The sequence below is a fragment of the Protopterus annectens genome, chromosome 16.part0, assembly GCF_019279795.1.
Source record: "Protopterus annectens isolate FY-2018-M chromosome 16.part0, PAN1.0, whole genome shotgun sequence".
Classification (NCBI taxonomy): domain Eukaryota; kingdom Metazoa; phylum Chordata; order Ceratodontiformes; family Protopteridae; genus Protopterus; species Protopterus annectens.
The window spans coordinates 367,298,473-367,319,227 of record NC_056750.1 but is presented as its reverse complement, the minus strand read 5'-3'; the positions used below and the strand labels follow the sequence as shown (position 1 = coordinate 367,319,227).

The 20,755-nt window shown below is 44.6% G+C and overlaps 1 protein-coding gene across 1 annotated transcript in view; it reads right to left on the bottom strand.

Moving 5' to 3' along the window:
* Nucleotides 1-20,755, bottom strand: part of WDR5 (WD repeat domain 5) — a 1,892,625-nt gene that overhangs the window by 738,159 nt on the left and 1,133,711 nt on the right. The window contains exon 11 of the mRNA XM_044058043.1: nucleotides 8,552-8,627. Within this exon, the coding sequence (XP_043913978.1) occupies nucleotides 8,552-8,627 (76 nt within the window). The remainder of the gene's footprint in view (nucleotides 1-8,551; nucleotides 8,628-20,755) is intronic.

The window sequence follows — 20,755 nt, the reverse complement described above, 5'->3', positions numbered from 1 at the left end:
TCCTCTCAAGAAAAAAAAAAACAGGAGACACATCTCCAGGTTTTAAAATACCCAGCTTTAACAAATCTTAACACTTTTTCCCTTGTTCCTACTGAAATACCTCTTTTGATTCAGTTAAAGTGACAAAAAGATATGTTTTATGGAAAGAAATGTAAAGCATCCTTTTCCTCAGAATCAGAATCTTCAGCTTGTGAAGAAAACAGTGAAGCACCACATTCTCCCTCCAGTCCTTGAATTTCTGATTGAGGATTAAAGTCAAATAGACAGGGAGCCCTTTCTTATTTTGAGAACAGGAGTTAGTCAAACTAAACGCAGAAATTAATTTCCTAACAGATCCTGGCAAATTTTCACTGTCCATACAACCGAATACAGAAGTCAGGTTTTAACTGTTTTTTTTTTCTTTTTCTGTGGAACTCCCTGGAAAAAGGCTAACCTAAGGTAGATTAGCACAGGAATCAGGTTTCACTTCTTAGCTATGTGGTAGATCTTCACCTGCCCCTTCCCCAAGACTGGCAAAATAAAAGTTCTCCGTTGCCCACAGAGGACATTCCTGTAAATGTAGAGAATGTGTCTGGCTCTCTGTCCTTAGTGGCTGTAGGTGCTACACTAGAGGGACAGGGAGAAAACCAGCAGTCCAAGGAACCAAGTTTTACCATAGCAGTTACCCATCTGCATCTGAGGCACAGAAGGAGACAGCATGACACCCAAAGACTCCCTATTGACCTTTTCTTGTGGACAGGGTAAGAAAGAACAGAGAAGACTGGTAATGCTCAATGGAATCAGCTGGGAAAGAAGCTTTGAAGATGTGCAGTAAAGCCTGGAAGAGTCTGTAAATGGAACAAAGAAAAAAAAAAAGGGCAGGGCCCACAGAGTTCCCAAAAGCACCACATTCTGTCCCAAATCCACAAATTTTACAACAAATGTAAAAACAGTTTTACAGTTTTTCCTGACAAATAAGACCAATAAAATTAATTCTCCTAGCTTAAAAATATTTTAAAGAAAAAAAATACATATCTACGTAATGGAAGCTTTTCCCCCATCAGGGAACTTATTTAACCAGCCTTGCATGATTGCTAACAGACTTGTCAGTACCAAGAAGCCCTTAGCTCTCAAGTTTTTTGCTACTGTTGTCTTTTATAATGACTTCCTCGCAGTTAGGGAGCGTGGAAGGTGCCCTTAGCAGACAGCTTTTCAAAGCTTCATATCTTTGGTAGGATACAACCTTAATTGCTTAGGCTACTGCAACAGTAATCTAAATGTTGATCATTTGGGTCAGCTGAACATAAGACTTGCAGACAGTTACCATATCACTAATATGAAACTGCATACAGCCACAGTAACAGCAGCATACAGCTTTGTGCAACTACAACTGACACAGGCATCAGTACTGAAATGCAATACAAGTATGCAAAACTGTAATATCAAACTGGAATAACATGAGGGCCTCAAGTGCCCAGCCTAAGAATACAATGCAAAAATATATGCAGCTCATTACAGGCCTGAGGCCTTCTTAAGCCTGCATACATTTTATATGTAGATCTGTCCAGTAAGACTTGACTGCATGCAGCATACATACTTTTGCAAGTTAAAAAAGTATAAAAGTCAACGCTGACAGACACTGTGAACATAAAATACAGAAGAACACAAGTACAAAACGATGACTATATAAATACCTAAAATAATTAAATGTGAAAAAATACCTAGCTCATTAAAATGTAAAGGTCTACATTAGACAAACACCACCAGCTGCACACAAATACCTCTTCAGTTAGAGCTACAGTATGAATTAGTAGACTTGACTTACAAATTCAAGTTAAAATATCTCATTTCAAACTTACAACACACTATGTACCACCTGTAAACAGAAGCTGACCTGCTCCAACTCCTTCATTAGCTGGACTACCATTAAATCAAATATGTGACAGTTTTAGACTGGAATTAGAAGTTATGTACTCACCATAACGTTCCATCTGAGTAGGTGTATTCATTTGTCTGCAACCTGTGGGTTATGGATCCGATATCGGATCCGAACCGGCATAGTTTCCAGCTATGGATCCAAGCTCTCAGCTCCTCCCCTCACCCATAATGCCCTGCTCTACCCTCATGACCTCAGATCGAGTTTGCCAAAGCAACAATACCCTCAAAAGGGTAACCAGTAATATGCAGGAAACTGAAAGGCCAGGGGGATAGGAGCCGGGATGGTTGCAGACAAATCAATACCCCTACTCAGATGGAACGTTATGGTGAGTACATAACTTCTAAATCTGAAGTAGGATATTCATTTGTCTGCAACCTGTGGGACAGAGTCCCCAGCTACCTGAATCTTGGGCCATCATGGAAGGATATTCCGGAGCACCTTGGAGCCAAAGGATGCTCTACCCCTGGATGCAAGATCCAACTTATAGTGAGAAATAAATGTATGAGACGAAGCCCATGTAGCTGCTGCACAAATATCATCCAGAGGAATCCTAGCCTTGAAGGCTGCTGAGGTAGATACTGACCGGGTTGAATGGGCATGAACACCCTCCGGTGCGGGCCTTCCTGACGCTTGATAAGCCAATAAAATGCACTGTGAAATCCAGCGGGACAAAGAAACTTTGGAAATTGGCTTGCCCAAATTGAATTTTGCAAAGGAAATAAACAGCTGGTCGGATTGCCTATGACCAGCTGTCCTGTTGAGATAAAATCTTAGTTGCCTGTGAACATCTAGTGAGTGTAGCCTATATTCACCTTTGTTTTCATACTTAGGAAGAAAACAGGGAGGTTAATAGATTGATTGATGTTTGCTTCAGAAGCGATTTTAGGAAGGAAGGACGGGTTGGTCCTGAGGGAGACACGGTCCGGATAAAAACCAAGTAAGGAGGTTTAGCTGATAAAGCTTGAAGTTCAGAAACTCTCTTGGCTGATGTAATGGCTACCAAAAGGCTGTCTTATAAGACAAGAATTTGAGGTCCACTGTAGCCGCGGGCTCGAAAGGGGGAGCGGTCAAGGCCTGTAGGACCAGAGAAAGGTCCCAAGGAGGAACTGCTTGCTTAATAGGGGGCCTGAGAAGGAAAGTACCTTTAAGAAAGGTTTTGCACAATTTGGCTGACATAAGAGGATTAGACTCTTGACCAATGTGATAGTGAGAAATTGCCGCCAGTTGAACTTTGACTGTGGAACTGCTGGCACCATCATTAAAGAGAGAGGTTAGAAAATCAAGCACTACGGGGAGAGGAACCGTGAAGGGATCTAGGCCTTGCCGCTCCGCCCACACAGAGAAACGTTTCCATTTGCTTCGGTAAACCTTTCTAGTGGCTGGTTTATGAGCCGCCACCAAAATAGCCTTTACCGGTGAAGAAATACCGGGAGTCCTTATCAAGAGTGGAACTGGAGCAGCCAAGCGGTCAGCTTCAGGTTGTCCAGGTTCGGAGGAGGAATGCAGGATGGATGGGATATCAGATCCGGGATGGGATCTAGAATCCAAGGAGGATTCACCGAGTGAGACCTTAGGAAGGGGAACCAGATCTGTCGAGGCCAGAATGGAGCAATGAGAATCATTCTGCAACCCACCCGAGAGGCTTTCTGAAGAACTTGCAGCATCAGAGGCAAGGGTGGATAGGCATACAGAAGACCGGGTGGCCAAGCATGCACCAGAGCGTCTCTTGGGGTACCTCCGGGAGGAGGTATCAGAGCGAAAAAACTGTCGCACTTGGTGTTTGAGGGAGAGGCAAAAAGATCGCATGAAGGAGTTCCCCACCGTGCGAATATGCGTTCCGCTACTTGACAATTGAGAGACCACTCGTAAGGGGTCAGAATGGTGCGACTGAGCTTGTCCGCTAGGATGTTGGACCGACCCGGAATGTGCGGTCCTATGAGAAAGCGAGTCGTGGAGATTGCCCATTCCCAAACTCTCATGGCCTCTCGACAAAGAGGGTAAGACCTTGTTCCTCCTTGCTTGTTGATGTACCAGACAACAGACATATTGTCCGACTGAATCGCAATTGTTCCCAAGGGAAGAAAGTCCTGAAGTGCTAGCAACGCTAAGAGCACCGCTCTCATCTCTAGAACATTGATATGCAGTAAGGTCTCTGCATCGTTCCACGTGCCTTGGACTGTCCGGCCCGCAAAGTGCCCCCCCCACCCGAGGCGGAGGCGTCCGTGGTCACCGTGGCGATAGGGGAGAAGCACAAAATGGGCGACCCTGTGGAGATCCGGGAGTGGAGCCACCACAAGAGGGACCGCTTGCAAGCCTTGCTGATCGCTATGGGATGATACATCGGGAGAGCAACGTAAGACCACTGTACTAAGAGCGTCCACTGTAGAATGCCCATATTGAGCCTGGCAAGAGGAAGAAGAGCTATCGACGAAGCCATGGACCCTAGAGCCCTCAGGACCAACTCCGCTGGAACAGAACATGAATGGAGAATGGCCCGCACCTGGAGCTGCAGATTCAGAATCCTGTCCGCAGTAAGGAAGGCTCGTAAACTCCTTGTGTCTAGTCTGGCCCCTATGAAATCTAAGAGCTGAGTGGGTGCCAGGTTGGACTTTGTATTTATTGTGATGCCCAGAAATGGAGCAAGATGGAGAAAGGAGTCTCGCCGAGAGAAGTAGATGCCTTGTTGGGGCGGTAAGGAGCCAGTCGTCCAGGTAGGGAAAGACCTGCACCGCCTGAAGCCTCAGGTGGGCCGCTACCACTGCTAGTACTTTGGTAAACACCCTGGGGGCTGTGGTGAGACCAAAGGGAAGGACCCGGAACTGGTAGTGACTGGCTCCCAGCCGGAAGCGGAGAAACCTCCTGGAGCGCCTGTCCATTAGGATGTGGTAGTACGCGTCCTTGAGATCTATCGAGCACATCCAGTGGCATTCTCCCAGAAGGGGGAGAATAGATTGTAGAGTGACCATTCGAATTTTTCTTTGGGGACTGCCAGATTCAGGAGAGAGAGGTCTAGGATTGGTCTTAGTTCCCCGTCTTTTTGGCACTAAAAGAACCTGGAGTAGAACCCTGATCCGATCTGGCCTGGGGGAACGGGCTGGATGGCTCTTTTCTCTAGCAGATGGCCAATTTCTGCTAAAGCGGCCTCCCTTTGACCGGGTGAGTACGTCTGGGAGGGACTGCATCTTTGGAAGGTGAAGGAAAGGAATGTGATATCCCTGGATATGATTTGGAGAACCCAGCGGTCCGATGTTATGGACTCCCATGCCGCTAGGTGCCCAGCGTCCCCGACTGCCTCCAGAGTAGAGCAGTCGGGCCGCCCCTCAGGGCTGCTGCGCGGGCCGTTCAGAGAAAGGTTCCCTGGACCCGAAGTTTCTGGGAGCCCCTCTGCCTCTAGGGCGGCGTCCTCCTTGTCCTCCTCTGCCACGGAAGGACTGGTTGTCCGGAGCAGGCTGGGACTGCTGCGACTTCCGGAACCACATCTTCTTCTGACCCTTTTGGTTCCTAGAATAGGGCCTCTGGGGTGCAGAGAAGCGGATTCCGACGGCAGACAGCGTCTTCCCGTCCTTCTCGCTCTGGGTCAACGTGTCGCGAACGGTCTTGCCAAACAGAGCAGAACCATCAAAGGGGGCGTTCGCAAACGACGCCTTGAAGGGCTCAGAGAAATCGCAGTGGCGGAGCCAGGCCTGACGCCTAGCGACCAGTCCTGTCGCCGCAGCTCTAGCGGCGCCCTCCGTAGCATGGGAGAGTAGCCGCATAGAAGTATTCGTGACTGACCTTAGAGTGGCCATTTTGGTGGAGTGCAGAGCTCTGTCCTCCTCCGAAATGGACTCAGGGGGGGATGCAGCGTACTCCTTAATAAGGTCTCGCTGCATCCGAATAACGTGTGCCAAATAGTTCAGCGCCCTCACGAAAAGGTCGCCGAACTGAACATCCGCTTCCCCAAGCGGTCCATCATCGAGACTCCTTGCTCGGTGGGTGGACTGAGGACTCTCCTGAGCCAGTTCCCTCTTTGTGGCGCCGCCATCAACATGGCATCTACAGGAGGCCCCTTACTCCAATGGGTCCTGTCAGAAGGCGGGCTAAGGATTTTGTCAGGTCTTTTGGGAATTGGCTCCACGGTGTCCGGTTCCTTCCACGCCCTGGTGGTAATAAGGTCCACCAGGGGGTCGGCAGGGGGGGACACCCAAGAGGTAGACGGGCCCGTTTCGAATGCCTCCAAGAACACGGACTCGTCCGAGGAAGACTTGGGGGCAGACCACCCCCCCCTGATACGGAGCATTTCCATGATGTCTCCGAAGGAGACATCCTCGGGGGGTGACCTTGGGGAGCCTTCCCCTTCCTCCAAGTCCGTGTCTTCAGTGAGAGACTCAGGGGAGTCTATGTGCCTCCTTTTGCACGTATGCTTGCGAGGAGCCTCCTCTGGGGGGCTGTCAGAAGAGTCCTCGCAAGCAGCCAATTGCTCCATAGGAGCAACTTGGGGCACAGAAACGGGCTGTCCCAGGGGCCGGATGGTGGAAGCCTGGCCCAGTGCAGAGGGAGCGCGGGACGGAGCCGAAGCAAGTGCCGGGGGTCCGGAGACCCTCAACAGAGCCCTCTCCACTACATCAAAAGCCGAAGGGGAGCCGACCTCGACCAAAGGATCCGACAATCGGCTCCCCCTCGGATCCGAAGAGTGGATCGGAGCCGGCGCCGAAGCACTCGGATCCGAAGGGACAGTGCGCTCCGACACAGACGGCGCCGAAGGAGCACTGATCCCCCCGGATCCGAAGCTCGGATCCAGGCTCCGAGAGATCGGGTCCGACGCACTCGAGGGCATGGTCGGATCCGAAGTACCCAGTACTATCGGATCCGACCTCCCCCCGGCTCCGAAGCTGCTCGGCTCCAGCTGCTCCGAACCCGGGAAGCGGGTCGGAGAAGGAGCGATAGGCTTGAAAAAGGGTGTTGAGCTCCCCCCCGGAGGGAGGCAAGACACTCCCATCTGCATCTGGGCCTGGATGAACCTTCGCATCATCCGGTCCAGATCAGCATCGAGCTATGGGTCGACCTCGACGAGGCTACCGAGGTAGGCCTGGAATGCCTCCTCGATAGCCTCGCCGGAGATCGGGTCTCCTCCTCCTCAGGACCCGGTGAGAAGCACACAGGTGACCGGAGCCGAGAAGGAGGAGACCGCTCCAACAAGGAAGCCGGGGGAGAAGCCCGCTTGGCAGGCGGGGCCGAAACAGAGGTCTCGGCCCGCCGCTTGGTGCTTCTCCCTCCGGTCCTTCTTAGCATCCCTCTCCTGTCCTGAAGCGGGAGTTTGAGTCCCAGGAGCAGGAGGGGTGCTACAGGGGAGCAGCTGCAGCCGCAGGAGTCCCGAAGGAGCGGGGTCGGAGCCGAGTCCGGCGGTAAAAGACCCGCCAGGACCAGCTTGGACCTCCGCTCCCTCAGTGCCCTGGGGTTGAACCCTGCACAAATGGAACAGCCAGATGTGAGGTGCTCAACCCCAAGACACTAACACACCGAGTGTGGCCATCAGCCGGTGAGAGCTTATGGCCACACTCGGAGCATTTGGAAAAGAATGACTTAGGCTGGTCAGCCATAGTCAAATTCCCAAAAGTTACAGAAGTAACTTAACAAAAACTAAAACAAGCACACAGGCCTCACACACACTCTACGTACCAGCGAGGGGAGGGAATAAAAAATACTACTGTAAATTAAATTTAAACTAAAAACAGTCAATACACAAAGGGAACCTACAACTTTCACACAAAAAGTTTAAAGAAAGCAAAAAATTTCTATTTTTACACAAGAAAAATACCACTTAGCTGAGAGCTAAAGACACCACATCCAGTTACCAGCGCGGCAAACAAGATCTGAGGTCATGAGGGTAGAGCAGGGCATTATGGGTGAGGGGAGGAGCTGAGAGCTTGGATCCATAGCTGGAAACTATGCCGGTTCGGATCCGATATCGGATCCATAACCCACAGGTTGCAGACAAATGAATATCCTACTTCAGATCTGCTATTTTCAAAGACATGGCTCTACTTAAAGTGCATGCATAAAATTGATAAATTACTTTTTTGCTTAAAAAAGTGATAGCATGCATCTTTATGTAAGCAAACAATTTTATGCAAAAGAAAAAGGTAGTTTCACATCATTCTATAAATAAAATTAAAAAATGTCTTATGGAATACTAAATTTTATGGCATTAATATTAATGGGCAGGTAGAAGGGTTTCCATCACTTTGGGTTCCAGCTCAAATTCCGCTGGGTTAGAGTGGGTAAGTAACTGTGAATTAGTTACGTAACTAACAGTTGGCAATTGTATAACTAATTCTTAATTCCTTATCCACCCTAATCCAGCATAACAACAACTGGATCCCAAAGTGACTTAAGTGCCTCCTAATTGCCCACTGATATTAATGCCATAAATACAGCTCTGTATACCCGGTCTTCATTGTTTGGAAGCAAACTAATAATATATATTTTTTTAAATAATGCGAAAAGAAATTTTATTTTCAAACAAAAAAGTGCATCCATAAAAATGTATGCAAACGTGTGCAAAACGAAAAAAGTTTGTTTTGAGCATTTAACCTTGATCTTTAAAACATTTATTTAAAACCCAGATATTCTGCTACCAAAGAACGCACTTACTTGTCCAAAGTTGCTGCTAGAATATATTTTCCATTAGGGGAAAACTTCACAAAGGACACTGGTGGGTTGTCGTCATCTGTAAGAAAATTTTGGCATTTAATATTTCCATTCATAATAGTCCCTTCAGACTGCACAGAAAAGACAGCTGAGACGCTTCAGATAATAAGCACAACTGCTCTATCCTCTGCTGGTATTACAAACACTCACCAAATGGCTGCAGTGCAACAAGACCTGTAGTAAAAACTGCTGGAATTCCTTCTGATGTTTTCAACATAGCACATAACACTGAAGTTAGGGGCAGGCATACGTCATGTCAGTGCACACAGTGATGTTACTTATTATACTAAAAAGGAATACATGCATTTGGTCGTGCGACCGATCGCTGAAAGTCGTTTTTTCCAAACCGGAAAGTCTAATTTCAAGGTGCCGAACAGTCGGAATGTCGTAAAAAACTTAGAATTCAACATTTCCGACTGCTCTACCACTTAAACAAGCACTATCATGGGTCAAAAGGGGGGGGGGAGTGTTTAGCGTTTCGACATAATTGCGCTCGCAAGTATGCAAAGTCACTATACTGCTTTTGAACATTTTCCGTTAGGCCATACACCGGTCGACCAAATGCATGCATACCGACTAAAAAAGCACACTCAACTATTGGGTTTACTAGTTCAATCCCCATATGATAACATGCAACAGGAAAAAATAAAACATGAGAATTTAAGTGCCCAACTTAAACAATGGATGGAGAGGTTGTCCAGCATCAACTGTACAAAGCCCTTAAGTATAGTTGTGTAAAATCTTACCATAATGGTTGATGCCCTTTGTCTTCACTGTTGCTGTATGCTTTACATAAGGGATCCTGTGTCAAGGGCAGCCGACGTCCAGCCAGTATACCAAAGCCTTTAGGTATGTCACACATATGCTCCTTCTGTACCATAGGGCATAAAGGTGACATCCAACCATACCATTCGCAAAATTAAAAGCCCCAGTAGGAACGCCAATCCAAGTAAAAGACAGGTAATCAAGTACATCCAGAAGTTAACAAGACCAGTGGGTGGAGAGAGGTAGTGAATGCTGCAACAGTGAAGAGAAGATCTACCATTATGGTAAGATTTTACACAAATATGTCTTTCCATTTCAATGTAACAGTATTCTTTACATTAGGGAAAGTGCCAAAGCTCAGGGAGAAACTTGGGAGGAGGAAGGACCAGCAGAACCCTCTAGGAAGCCATGAAGTATGGCCCTAGTATTATAGGATCATAGGAAGTTACTAAGCTATTGGCTCTGAGGCCCTTATAAGCCTAGCCAAGAGTTTAGCCCCTGTATAGACATATCAGCACCCGAAGCCCCTATCCAGCAGGGACACGGGTGGAATCCCAGGGATGTATTTTCTATTTCCCATCTAGGTAGCCAGTTTGCACTAAAAAAGGGGTAAAGAAGTACTCTAGCTCTGGAGATTCCATCCAACTTACAGTGCTTGGTAAATGTATGCACAGAAGTCCAGGTAGCTGCCTCAATAATATATTTAGTATCCAGACCCTTGGAAAAGCACCAAAAGCAGCCACATCTCTAGAAAAATGGGCCTTAACAGAATAAGGAATGCTCTTACCATGAAAGGAATAACAAAAAGAAAGTTTTTCAGATCAAAGAAGACACAGTCTGCTTGGATACAGCTATTCCTAAATACCTATGATGAAAAGAAACAAAGACCTGATCAGATTTCTTAACAGTCTTAGTTTTATCTAACTAAAATGCGAGTTGTCTATACACATCAAACTTGTGTACTTACTATAATGTTCCACCTGTGTTGTTCATTTATCCTTGACACCCCGCCTTCCTTCCCCCTCCTTGGAGGAACGGACTCTAGTCCTGGTTACCTGGCAGATTGCAGAGAAGGGAAAAAAGGGGCAAATGAATAGACTGATTAAGGGACAACTCATTCACCACCCTGGGCATAAGAGGAGGATTAGTACGCAAGGACACACTGTCCTAATGAAAAATCAGAGGAGGAGGACAAGCCATAATAGCTTGAAGCTCAGACACCTTTTTGGAAGAAGTAAGGGCCAACAAAAGAACAGTCTTCCAAGAGCAATGTTGCAAGGAAGCTGAAGTTTCAGAGTTAATTTTTCCAAAACAAAATTGAGATACCAGGGAGGAGGCACAGGCTTCCTGGAAGGCCTAATATGAAGGATGCCTTTTTGAAATTGCTTAGCCTCAAATCTAGAAGCTAAAGGAAGAGATAAAGGCAGACAAGCAGATATAGCTGATAAATTGGTCTTAACAGAAGAATAAGCCAACCCAGCACTGAGCAATTCACATAGATAGCAGAGAACAAAAGGAGTATACACAGAAAGCAGATCCAGGTTTCAAGAAAGACACCACCCAGAAAACATCTTCCATTTGGATAAATAGGATTTCCTAGTATTGGTTTCCTTGGCGTCCTGCAGGACCCTAAGCACATCCTCAGAAAAAGATGTCTATGTGGAATCAAAATCCTATCACCCACAGTGTCAGCTGAAGAGTGGACAGGTAGGGATGGAAGAGAGATCCCTTGTCCTAAGTGAGTAGGTCCACCCTGTGAAGTAATTTGTGATGACTGCCTTGGCTAAATGCAGAAGAGGAGGGAACCAATGCTGTTTCGGCCAAGCAGGAGTCACCAACAAAAATTTGGGAGCATCATGTTGAATTTTGAACAGGACTATTGGAACTGGGGGAAGGGGAGGGAATGTAAGAAGAAACATCCCTTCCCAAGAAAAAGTCGTCGTCCACCTTCCAAACCAGAGTACCTGGGTCTCTGGCACAAAATAGAAGAAACTGTCTGTTCAGAGGGGAGGCAAACAGTTCTGTTTGAGGAACACCCACTGGATGACAATGTCCAGAAACACATCCCTGTGAAGCACTCATTCATGGGACTGAGTTGAGGACCTGCACAGTGTCTCTTCCATAATGTTTTGACCTGAGGGAATGTAAACTGCCTGTTGAGTCACTTGATAATGGAGAGCATCATACCACACTAGGAGTGCCAACTGGCAAAGGACATAAGATCTCGTGCCCAGTTTGTTTACATGCATCACTGTGGTACTGTCTGTAAATAGCTTGATAGGTCCTCGGGGAAGAGAGGATGAAGCGCCAGCAGAAGAGCTCTCATCTCTGACACTGATGTCCTCTTTGTTGAAGAAGCAACCACATCCCTAGCACCTTTAGGGAGGCAAAAGTTGCTTCCCACCACATGTCTGAAGTGTCTGTGAACAGCTCCTGACATGGAAGAGGGGAATGAAAAAGGAAGCCCTGGACTTAGAGACAACTGTTGGATCCACCAGTCAAGTTCCTTCTTGAGACAAGGTAGGAGAAGAACTACAAACTCTAGGACATGGGCATGTTGAAGCCAAACTGACTTTAGAAACACAAACTTTCTCATGAGGAGTTTGCCCAGAGGGAGCATAGGGATGGTGGATGCTATGAATCCCAGGGTTCTCAGAAACTCCCTGGCTGTAATAGAGGTCAGAGGAAGAACAGCTTGAAAGGAGGAAACGAGTGTCACAACTTTGGGAGGAGGCAGGGATGCCAGCATGGTCACCATCAGAATTCTGCACCCCAGAAAAAAGTACAGTTTTGTACCTACCATAAATGTAGATGTTCGAGGATCCACATTGCTGCAGTCCTAACTATTGGGTAGTCCGCTGTCCAGTCGGCCCGAATACCAAAGTATATGGCTGACGTCGGTCAGGGCGCATTAGTCTGACGTCAGTACGTCAGGGTACTAATGCGCATGACCGACATCATATCTTCAGTCTTTTCTTGCCCCAGATGTCAGAAGACCCTGAAAAGATAAGGCCAAAACCAAAAACTCCAAACATACCTGCACCAAAAATATGTACAATATATACAAAATAACCAGAATATAACCTCACCTACACAACCACCCCTAAACACAGAGGGGAAGGAGGGAGGGTAAATTGGACTGCAGCAATGTGGATCCTCGAACATCTACATTTATGGTAGGTACAAAACTGTACTATGTTCTTCATTCCACATTGCTGCAGTCCTAACTATTGGGTAGAATCCCAAAGCAGAGGTAAGGGAGGCTGGCAAATCATAGGGAAGCAGGAACTGACAACATGCCTTGCAAAATAGCTGTGGCAAAACCAGCCCTAGACTTAGAGTAGAGAGGAAGGTGATAATGCTTAGAGAAAGTATGCACTGAACTCCAAGTAGCTGCCTCCAAAATATCCTTAGTTGCCACCGCCCTTAGAAATGCTGTTGAAGTGGCAGTAGCCCTAGTGGAATGAGGCCTAATCCCAGCTGGAATCTCCTTGCCATGATGGGAATAACAAAATGCAATGCAAAACCCAATCCACCTAGAAATAGTTTGTTTTGACACAGGCTTGCCCTGCGAACTCAAAGCAAAAGAAACAAACAACTGCTGAGACTGCCTAAAATCCTTAGTCCTGCTCAAATAATAACGCAATTGCCTGTGTACATCTAAAGTGTGCAAAATCTTCTCCCCTTTATTTTGGGGATCTGCATAAAAAGTAGGCAAATGAATAGTTTGGTTTAAAGCCACACTAGAAACCACCTTAGGCATAAAGGAAAGATTAGTACGTAAAGATACTCTATCCTTATGAAAAATCAAAAAAGGCTCTACCGCCATAAGGGCCTGCAACTCAGAAACCCTTCTTGCAGAAGTAATGGCCAACAAAAAAGCAGTCTTCCATGACAAGTATTTCAATTCAGCAGTAGCCGCAGGCTCAAAAGGTTGTAGAGTAAGTTTCTCCAACACAAAATTGAGATCCCAAGCAGGAGTAGGAGCTCTTCGTGGGGGTCTTATATTCTTTGCCCCTCTAAGAAATTGCTTGAACAAAGGATGCGAAAACAATGGTGGGTCACAATCATAGTGAGCTGAAATTGCTGCAGCATGAATCTTAATGGAAGAGAAAGACAAACCTTTGTCCAATAACTCAGTAAGATATTGAAGAGCCACACTCAAATTAGGCTCAGAAATCTCCAAATTGTTTGCTGCACTCCAAAATAAAAATCTCTTCCATTTTTCTGCGTACACTTTCCTTGTACTAGGTCTTCTGGCTTCCATAATCACATTTAAAACTTGTTGAGGAAGTTGAGACCTGCTGTCTTTCAAAACAGAATATGCCAGGCTGTTAGATGAAGAGAGTGAAGCTTGACATTGAGCAGGTGACCGTCCCTCTGAGACAACAGGTGTGGAATCAAGGGTAAAGGCCATGGAGGCTTCCTTACCAGACTCCTCAGTAATGGGTACCAGTGCTGCCGAGGCCAATCTGGAGCTATTAAAATCATCCTTGGCTTGTCTTGTCTGACCTTTAGAAGCACCTTTGGGAGAAGAGGCAGAGGTGGAAAAGCATACACATGAAGATTTGTCCAACTGAAAGAAAGAGCATCCACTTTCCAAGCTGTGTGATGAAACCTCTTTGTGCAAAACTTTGGCAGCTGGTGGTTTAGTGGAGAAGCGAACAGATCTATGTCTGGAGTTCCCCATGACACTGTCAATTTTTGAAATACATGAAGATCCAGTTTCCACTCGTGGGGATCCATGATTTGTCTGCTTAACACATCTGCTAAGGAGTTCTGTGCTCGGCAGAAACCTTGCCTGAAGAGTTAGTTGCAAGCTGAGCGCAGTCTCCCATAAAATCATTGCTTGCCTGCACAATGGGTAAGAATGTGTTCCCCTTGTTTGTTGATGTACCACATGACAGTTGTGTTGTCTGTTAGAATCAACACCTGCCCTGGAAGAAGTAATTCCTTGAAAGCCATTAATGCAAACTGGACTGCTAACATCTCTTTCATGTTGATATGTAGATGCTGTAGTCTGGCAGGCCACTTGTCTTGTATCCACTTTCCATTTAGATGAGCTCCCCAAGCAATGTCTGAGGCATCTGTCGTTAGAATCTGACTCGCCTCTGGCGGGTCACAGAGAGTCCCTTGTTTAGGTGACATTCCTGAGCCCACCACAAAAATTCCTTTTGAATGCAAGGTATTATTTGAATGACAGTGTCCAAATCCTGGCAGTGCTGTGTCCATACATTTTGAGATACCATTGCAACTTCCTCATATGCAGTTTGGCATTGGGAAGCACCAGAATACAAGATGCCATGAACCCTAAGGCTTGAAGGACTGTCCTTGCAGTCAGCCCGGACTGAAGAGATAGTTGATGGAAGTAACTGGAAAGATTCTTTTGTTTGTCCGGGGTTAAAAAGGTCATCTGGGCTGCTGTATTCAGTCTCACACCCAGAAAGCACATGTCTTGAGAGGGTACTAGACTGGACTTTATTTCGTTCACAGAATACCCTAGGCATCTTAGCACTGCTATGACATATTCCAAATGCTGTAGAAGGTCTTCCTTTTCTTGAGCCAGAATCAGGCAGTCGTCCAAGTAAGGATAGATTTGAATTCCTTTTAGCCTGAAGTAAGCTATCACTGGAGCCAGAACCTTTGTGAATACTCTGGGCAGTAGATAAGCCAAAGGGCAATGCAGAGAACTGATAATGAGAATTTCCAGCTCAGCAGATACTTCCTGCAACTTAGTCTTATAGGCACATGAAGGTAAGCTTCCTTGAGATCTAAAGTTACCATCCAGTGATCTTTGCCCAGCAGAGGTAAAAGCTGTTGTAACGTCAACATTTTGAACTTGGGAATGTCCAGATAAGTGTTGAGGATAGATAAATCCAAAATTGGTCTCCACGTGTTCCCCTTCTTCGGTACTAGGAACAGGCGAGAATAAAATCCTAGGCCCCTTTCTGGCACAGGAACTGGCTGAATGGCCCCTATTTGGAGCAACAGAGAAATTTGCTTGTGAGCCTCTGTTCTTTGTAGAGGAGGAATGTCTGGCATGCCTTTGAAAGGAGGCAAGGTATGGAAATAAAACCTGTAACCGTGGTGAATGATATCCAGAACCCATCTGTCTTGGGTAATTAAATCCCAATTTTCTTTGAAAAGAGACAGCCTTCCTCCCAAAGGTGCTGCCAGGCGAGAATGAACTGGCAGCTGAAAAGGCAGGTCATTGGGTCTGCTTACGAAAGGACTGACCCCTGCCCTCACCAGAAGTCTGAGCAGGGGAACTCCCTGTCCTAGGCCTAAAAGAACCTTGAGCTCTGCCTCTACCACGTCTAGACCTACCCCTAGACTGGGAATCATAAGCAGGATAAGTCCATCCCTTAGTCGGCCAATTTCTACTAAACTTCGGAGGCTGCACCTGCAAAAATTCTTAACAGTTTGCATATGCTTAGCCTTGTCCTCCATTTTCTTTAAAACTGCTTCCACAGGCGAACCAAACAACACATCAGACTGTAAAGGAGCATCCAAAATCCTTGTTTTAACATGCTCAGCTAAATTCTGATCTCTCAACCAGGCGTGCCTCTGAAGAACAGAACCAGTGGCAGCCACCCTCGAGGAGGCCTGCACAGCATCAAAACCACACTGCAAGGAATGTTTACCCACCTGTTCAGACACATGAACTAAATCCTGCAACTCTTTACACTCAATATCTTCCAGAGCATCCACCTTAGATTTCAATTGTGAAAGGAGATAATTCTGATATTTTAACATGTGAAACTGACAATTCAACGCCCTCATGGCTAAAGTGGAAGAAGTATACACTTTCTTTCCCCATCTATCCAAAGCCCTTGCCTCTTTATCAGGAGGGACAGGATTTTTAACAACAGAGGCCTTTACACCTTTAGGCCCCTGAGAGACGTTTCGGGTCTGCCCTAGGACTCTTAAAAGATACTTATGAGCTTCAGGCACCCTATAGTACCTATCCGGTTTAACTGGGGCAGGAGGCAAAGAATCAGGATTCAGGAAGCCTCTGCAAATACATCTTCCACCACATTCAGAACAGGAGGTATAGCTAAAGGCCTATGCTGGGGTAAAAACAAGAATTCCCTAAGCCTCTTCCTGGAATCAGAGAAATCTTGACCTTCCCATTTAAAATGCTCCCTCATGGAATGCAGAGTCTCTGAAAATGAAAAATCCTCAGGAGGAGAAGCTGAAGGAGTAGAATCATCCACATCAGAATCAGAATAAGGAGGATACTCCTGCAAGTCTTCAGCCGAAGACTCAGAAGCCTCGAACATTGCTCAAAACTCTCAAACTCAGGTTCCACCCTAGGCCTCTTATCAGGAGGGCCCATAGAACCTCTAATCATAGTAATCAAATCCTCTGCCATTTTAACCATATGTTTCTTAGACAAAGACCCTGAAGCACTAGGAGAAACCCCACTGAAGCTAAACTTGGCCTGCCTCTCAAAGAAGGCTTGGAAACAGAAGGGGAGGCTCTAACCACCTTAGGAAGAGAGGGAAGAACAGCCACCTGAGAAGCCCCTCAGCCTGGCCTACTTCCTGAGAGGATACATCCTGTAACAGTAAAGTCTCTCCCGAGACTCCAAAGAAACTCCTGGCAGAACCTCCGGCTCCACTGAGCCTTCTAAAGAACCGGCGTCTGGGACTGTCGGTTCTTCCCTCTAAACTTTGCTGCTTTGTCCTTGCGCTTTTTGGCGAAGCGGGAGACATCCGGCGGCATTTTATAATTACAACGCTTCCCAAAACTAACCTGGCACAGTCTAACCTTCTCTTAATAGTGCGTTTGTTAAATCTAGCACAAGAGCGGCATCCAACAACGTCGTGCTCAGGCCCTAAACAAGGTATACACAAAGTATGGTAATCCCTATGAGGTATCTGTTTCCCACAAGAAATACAGTTATTCACTTTTCTGACATCCGGTTAAATACTGAGGCAAGAAAAACCAAAATATTCCCCAGCGGGTACTTAGCCAACTTGGATTCGGTCTGAAACTCTGACTTCAGAAACTTTCAGAACGCCAACCTGCACTCGCAAAATTGCTTCTGCATCGGACCATGCGGCAAAAAAGACTGAAGATATGACGTCGGTCATGCGCATTAGTACCCTGACGTACTGACGTCAGACTAATGCGCCCTGACCGACGTCAGCCATATACTTTGGTATTCGGGCCGACTGGACAGCGGACTACCCAATAGTTAGGACTGCAGCAATGTGGAATGAAGAACATCATGATCTTGAGAAGAAATCAGAGACGACCCTGGGCTTTGCAGAAAGGAAATGGGAAATAAAGATTTTGCAACAGAATCTCTGGACAGGATGCCTGAGACATAAGAGGTCGTTCAAGTAAGGAAATACTTGGATCCAGATGAACCAGAATGGCTTCAGTGGTGAAAAAACGATCCACTAGGCGTATAATATGTAACAAAGCAATTTATTAACAACACAGAGGAAAAAAATAAAATAAATGAATAAATAATATTAATCCAAATGAGTCAAATCCAAGTGCTTTTGTCTCCTGTGTAGGAGACTTTTTCAAGAACAGAGCATGCCCAAAAACTGAAAAACTTTTATAAAAATCATTAAGTTTCAAATCAAAAGCACCAATCATTTTCTGTTTTCACTAATTGAATCCTTTGATGTAGGGTGTGATAGTTAAAGGTACAACACAAAGAAATGTGCAATAAAATATGCAGTTTTACAAGTCAAACAACACAAATAGTAAAAAAACGTGCATGTATACCATTTGCACATTACAATCAGTTGTCATGAAATTAGAAAGTAAAAATGTATATTAAAAAGTATATAACTAATATACTTGTGTTAGGGTTTACAAGTGCATATACATACGCACATGCTTATGTAACCTATTCATGAAAATTTATGAATATATAAATGAATGTCTGAATAAAAGCTAAAATATGTGTGCATATATATAACTTGTATACACAATAAATTTCATTTTAGAGGTTCAGAATGCACATAATTAATAAAATTAATAAAAGTTCAGTGCCAACATTAAGCAGATAAGTTGGTATCATAATTTTTTTTTAGGTTTAATAAATAAATGATAAATGTGTTTATAATAAATTAATAAATAAGTAGATACATAAGCATATTATTTTAAAAACTTAAAAATTGTTGGATAACCACCTATGTTAAAATACAATGTATAACAAATTTACCGGCTCTAACTTCAAAAAACAAGTAATTGAAATAGAATCATTCAGGCCTGGCCACTGAGTAGCATTCGTTCTGAATTGCCATAAAGCTTCATTTATTTCCAAATGTAATGGCCATGGTCCGCCCCTTGGGTTCACTTCCATAGCTTCTATGATAGTAAATTTAAACCCATGATCTGGCCATTCATTACAATGCCTTGCCAAGGTGTTTACATCCTTTTTTAATTTAATGTCCCTCAAGTGCTCGTAAACACGTGTCTAACTTTCTTTCCATTTTTCCAAAATAAAAACATGTGCATTTGCAACAGAAAGCACAATAAACAACTCTTTCAGTGTTACAACATTTTTTCTTCTGGGTAACTCTAATGCCATTAATGTTAAATTTCATGCCTTCCATTATATATAGGCAATACTTAAAAGATCCACATTTTCTCATGCCCCCAATAATATAAACTTGGGTGATGTTTTCAAGTATGTTTTTGAGGGACTGACCCTTTCAGTACACTGCAATAGGTCTTTCTCCTATACATTGTCTAATTTCATTACATGACGTTAAAATAATCCAGTTTTTCTCTAAAATTCTTAGTATGTCATGACTCTCAAGATTATATGTGGTAATAAAAGCACAACGACACTGTTTCTGATAATATTAGATTTTCAAGACTCATACTATTCTGTGAATTATCAAAAACCCTTTGTCCATCTACTTCACTCGGTGTTATGTTGTATGCCATCAACCATTAGAATAGCTTGAAAAAAGCCTCTCTCTCTTTTGTTGACAACCTCTAACATTACATTATTTACTAAATCTCTTGAATATTCTTTTTTTATAAACATTTCTTTTAGTAAATCACTTTCATTCAGAAAAGTGTCAAAGCAAGATATCATACGGGCCGCTCTTACAAATTGGCCCTTCACTACTGCTCTTTTTTGTTTGTAAGGGTGTGCACTATCAAAGTGTAAAAAAACTATTAGAATAAGATTCCTTCCGACATATTTCTGATACAAATTTACCTGTCTATCTTTTATTAGTTTAATATCCAAGTATGAAATTTCCTCTTCACCAATGTTATGGGTGAATTTAAGAAAGGGTGTTGAATTATTGATGCAATTTAAAAATTCATCAATAAGGTCCCTTGGACCAACCCAAAAGATGAAAACATCATCCAAAAATCTGACATACATACAATATTTAAAAAAATGTAATTCAAAAACAATTCTCTTTTCCCATTGTAGCAACACCATATTGGCATAAAGGCCACCACAAGGGGAACCCATAGCAACACCAACCATTTGTATAAAAAATTCTTTATTAAAAAATATACAATTATTTTTTAAAACAAAAATCAAACAGTTGTTCGAACACATTAGTCCTGGGTTGGGGTATCCCTTTTTCAAGTAAATAGTCACATACCCATTCTACCCCTGTATCATGAGGAATTGAAGTATAGAGATCCTTTACATCAATGGTTACAAAGAAGCCACTCTCTTTGAATTTCAAATTATTGATTCTCTTCAAGAAATCCCAGGAGTCCCTACATATATTAGTCTCTTCCCCCTGAATCCTGCAAAAAGCAATCATTGGAGCGAGGCATTTGGTGAATACCCGTAGGGCAATAAAAGCCAAAGGGCAAAGCAGAGAACTAAAAATGCTAGGAAACAGAAAAATGTAAAAACTTCCTGAAAATGGGATAGACTGGAACATGAAGATAATCATCCTTGAGATCCAGAAACTCCATATAAGCCTGAGGAAGCAAAAGAGGGAACAAAGTCTGAAGGGACAATATTTGAAAGGAGGACACCTTCAGAAAAGAGTTTAGATGAGAGAGGTCCAGAACTGGTCTCAACATACCCTCTTTTCTGGGTACTAGAAACATCCTGTAGTAAAACCCCCACCTCCTTTGGGACACAGGCACCTCCTGAATAATACAGAGACAAAAAGATCCTGAAGCACCTCTGGAAAAAAAATGAGTTATTCCTAACTGAGCTGAGGAATACCCAAAAAAGGGGGAAGGGAATTCCACACCATGAAATACCCCTGGCGAATAATGGACAGGACCCAGGAATCCTGAGTAATCTGTAGCCAAATAGGAAGAGAGAGAAGGAGGGGCAAAAACAAAGAGGAAAGTGGCTGAGAATAATAGGATAGTCAGACAGCACCTGGTTTATTTGGAAAAGGAGACTTCCAAACCTTT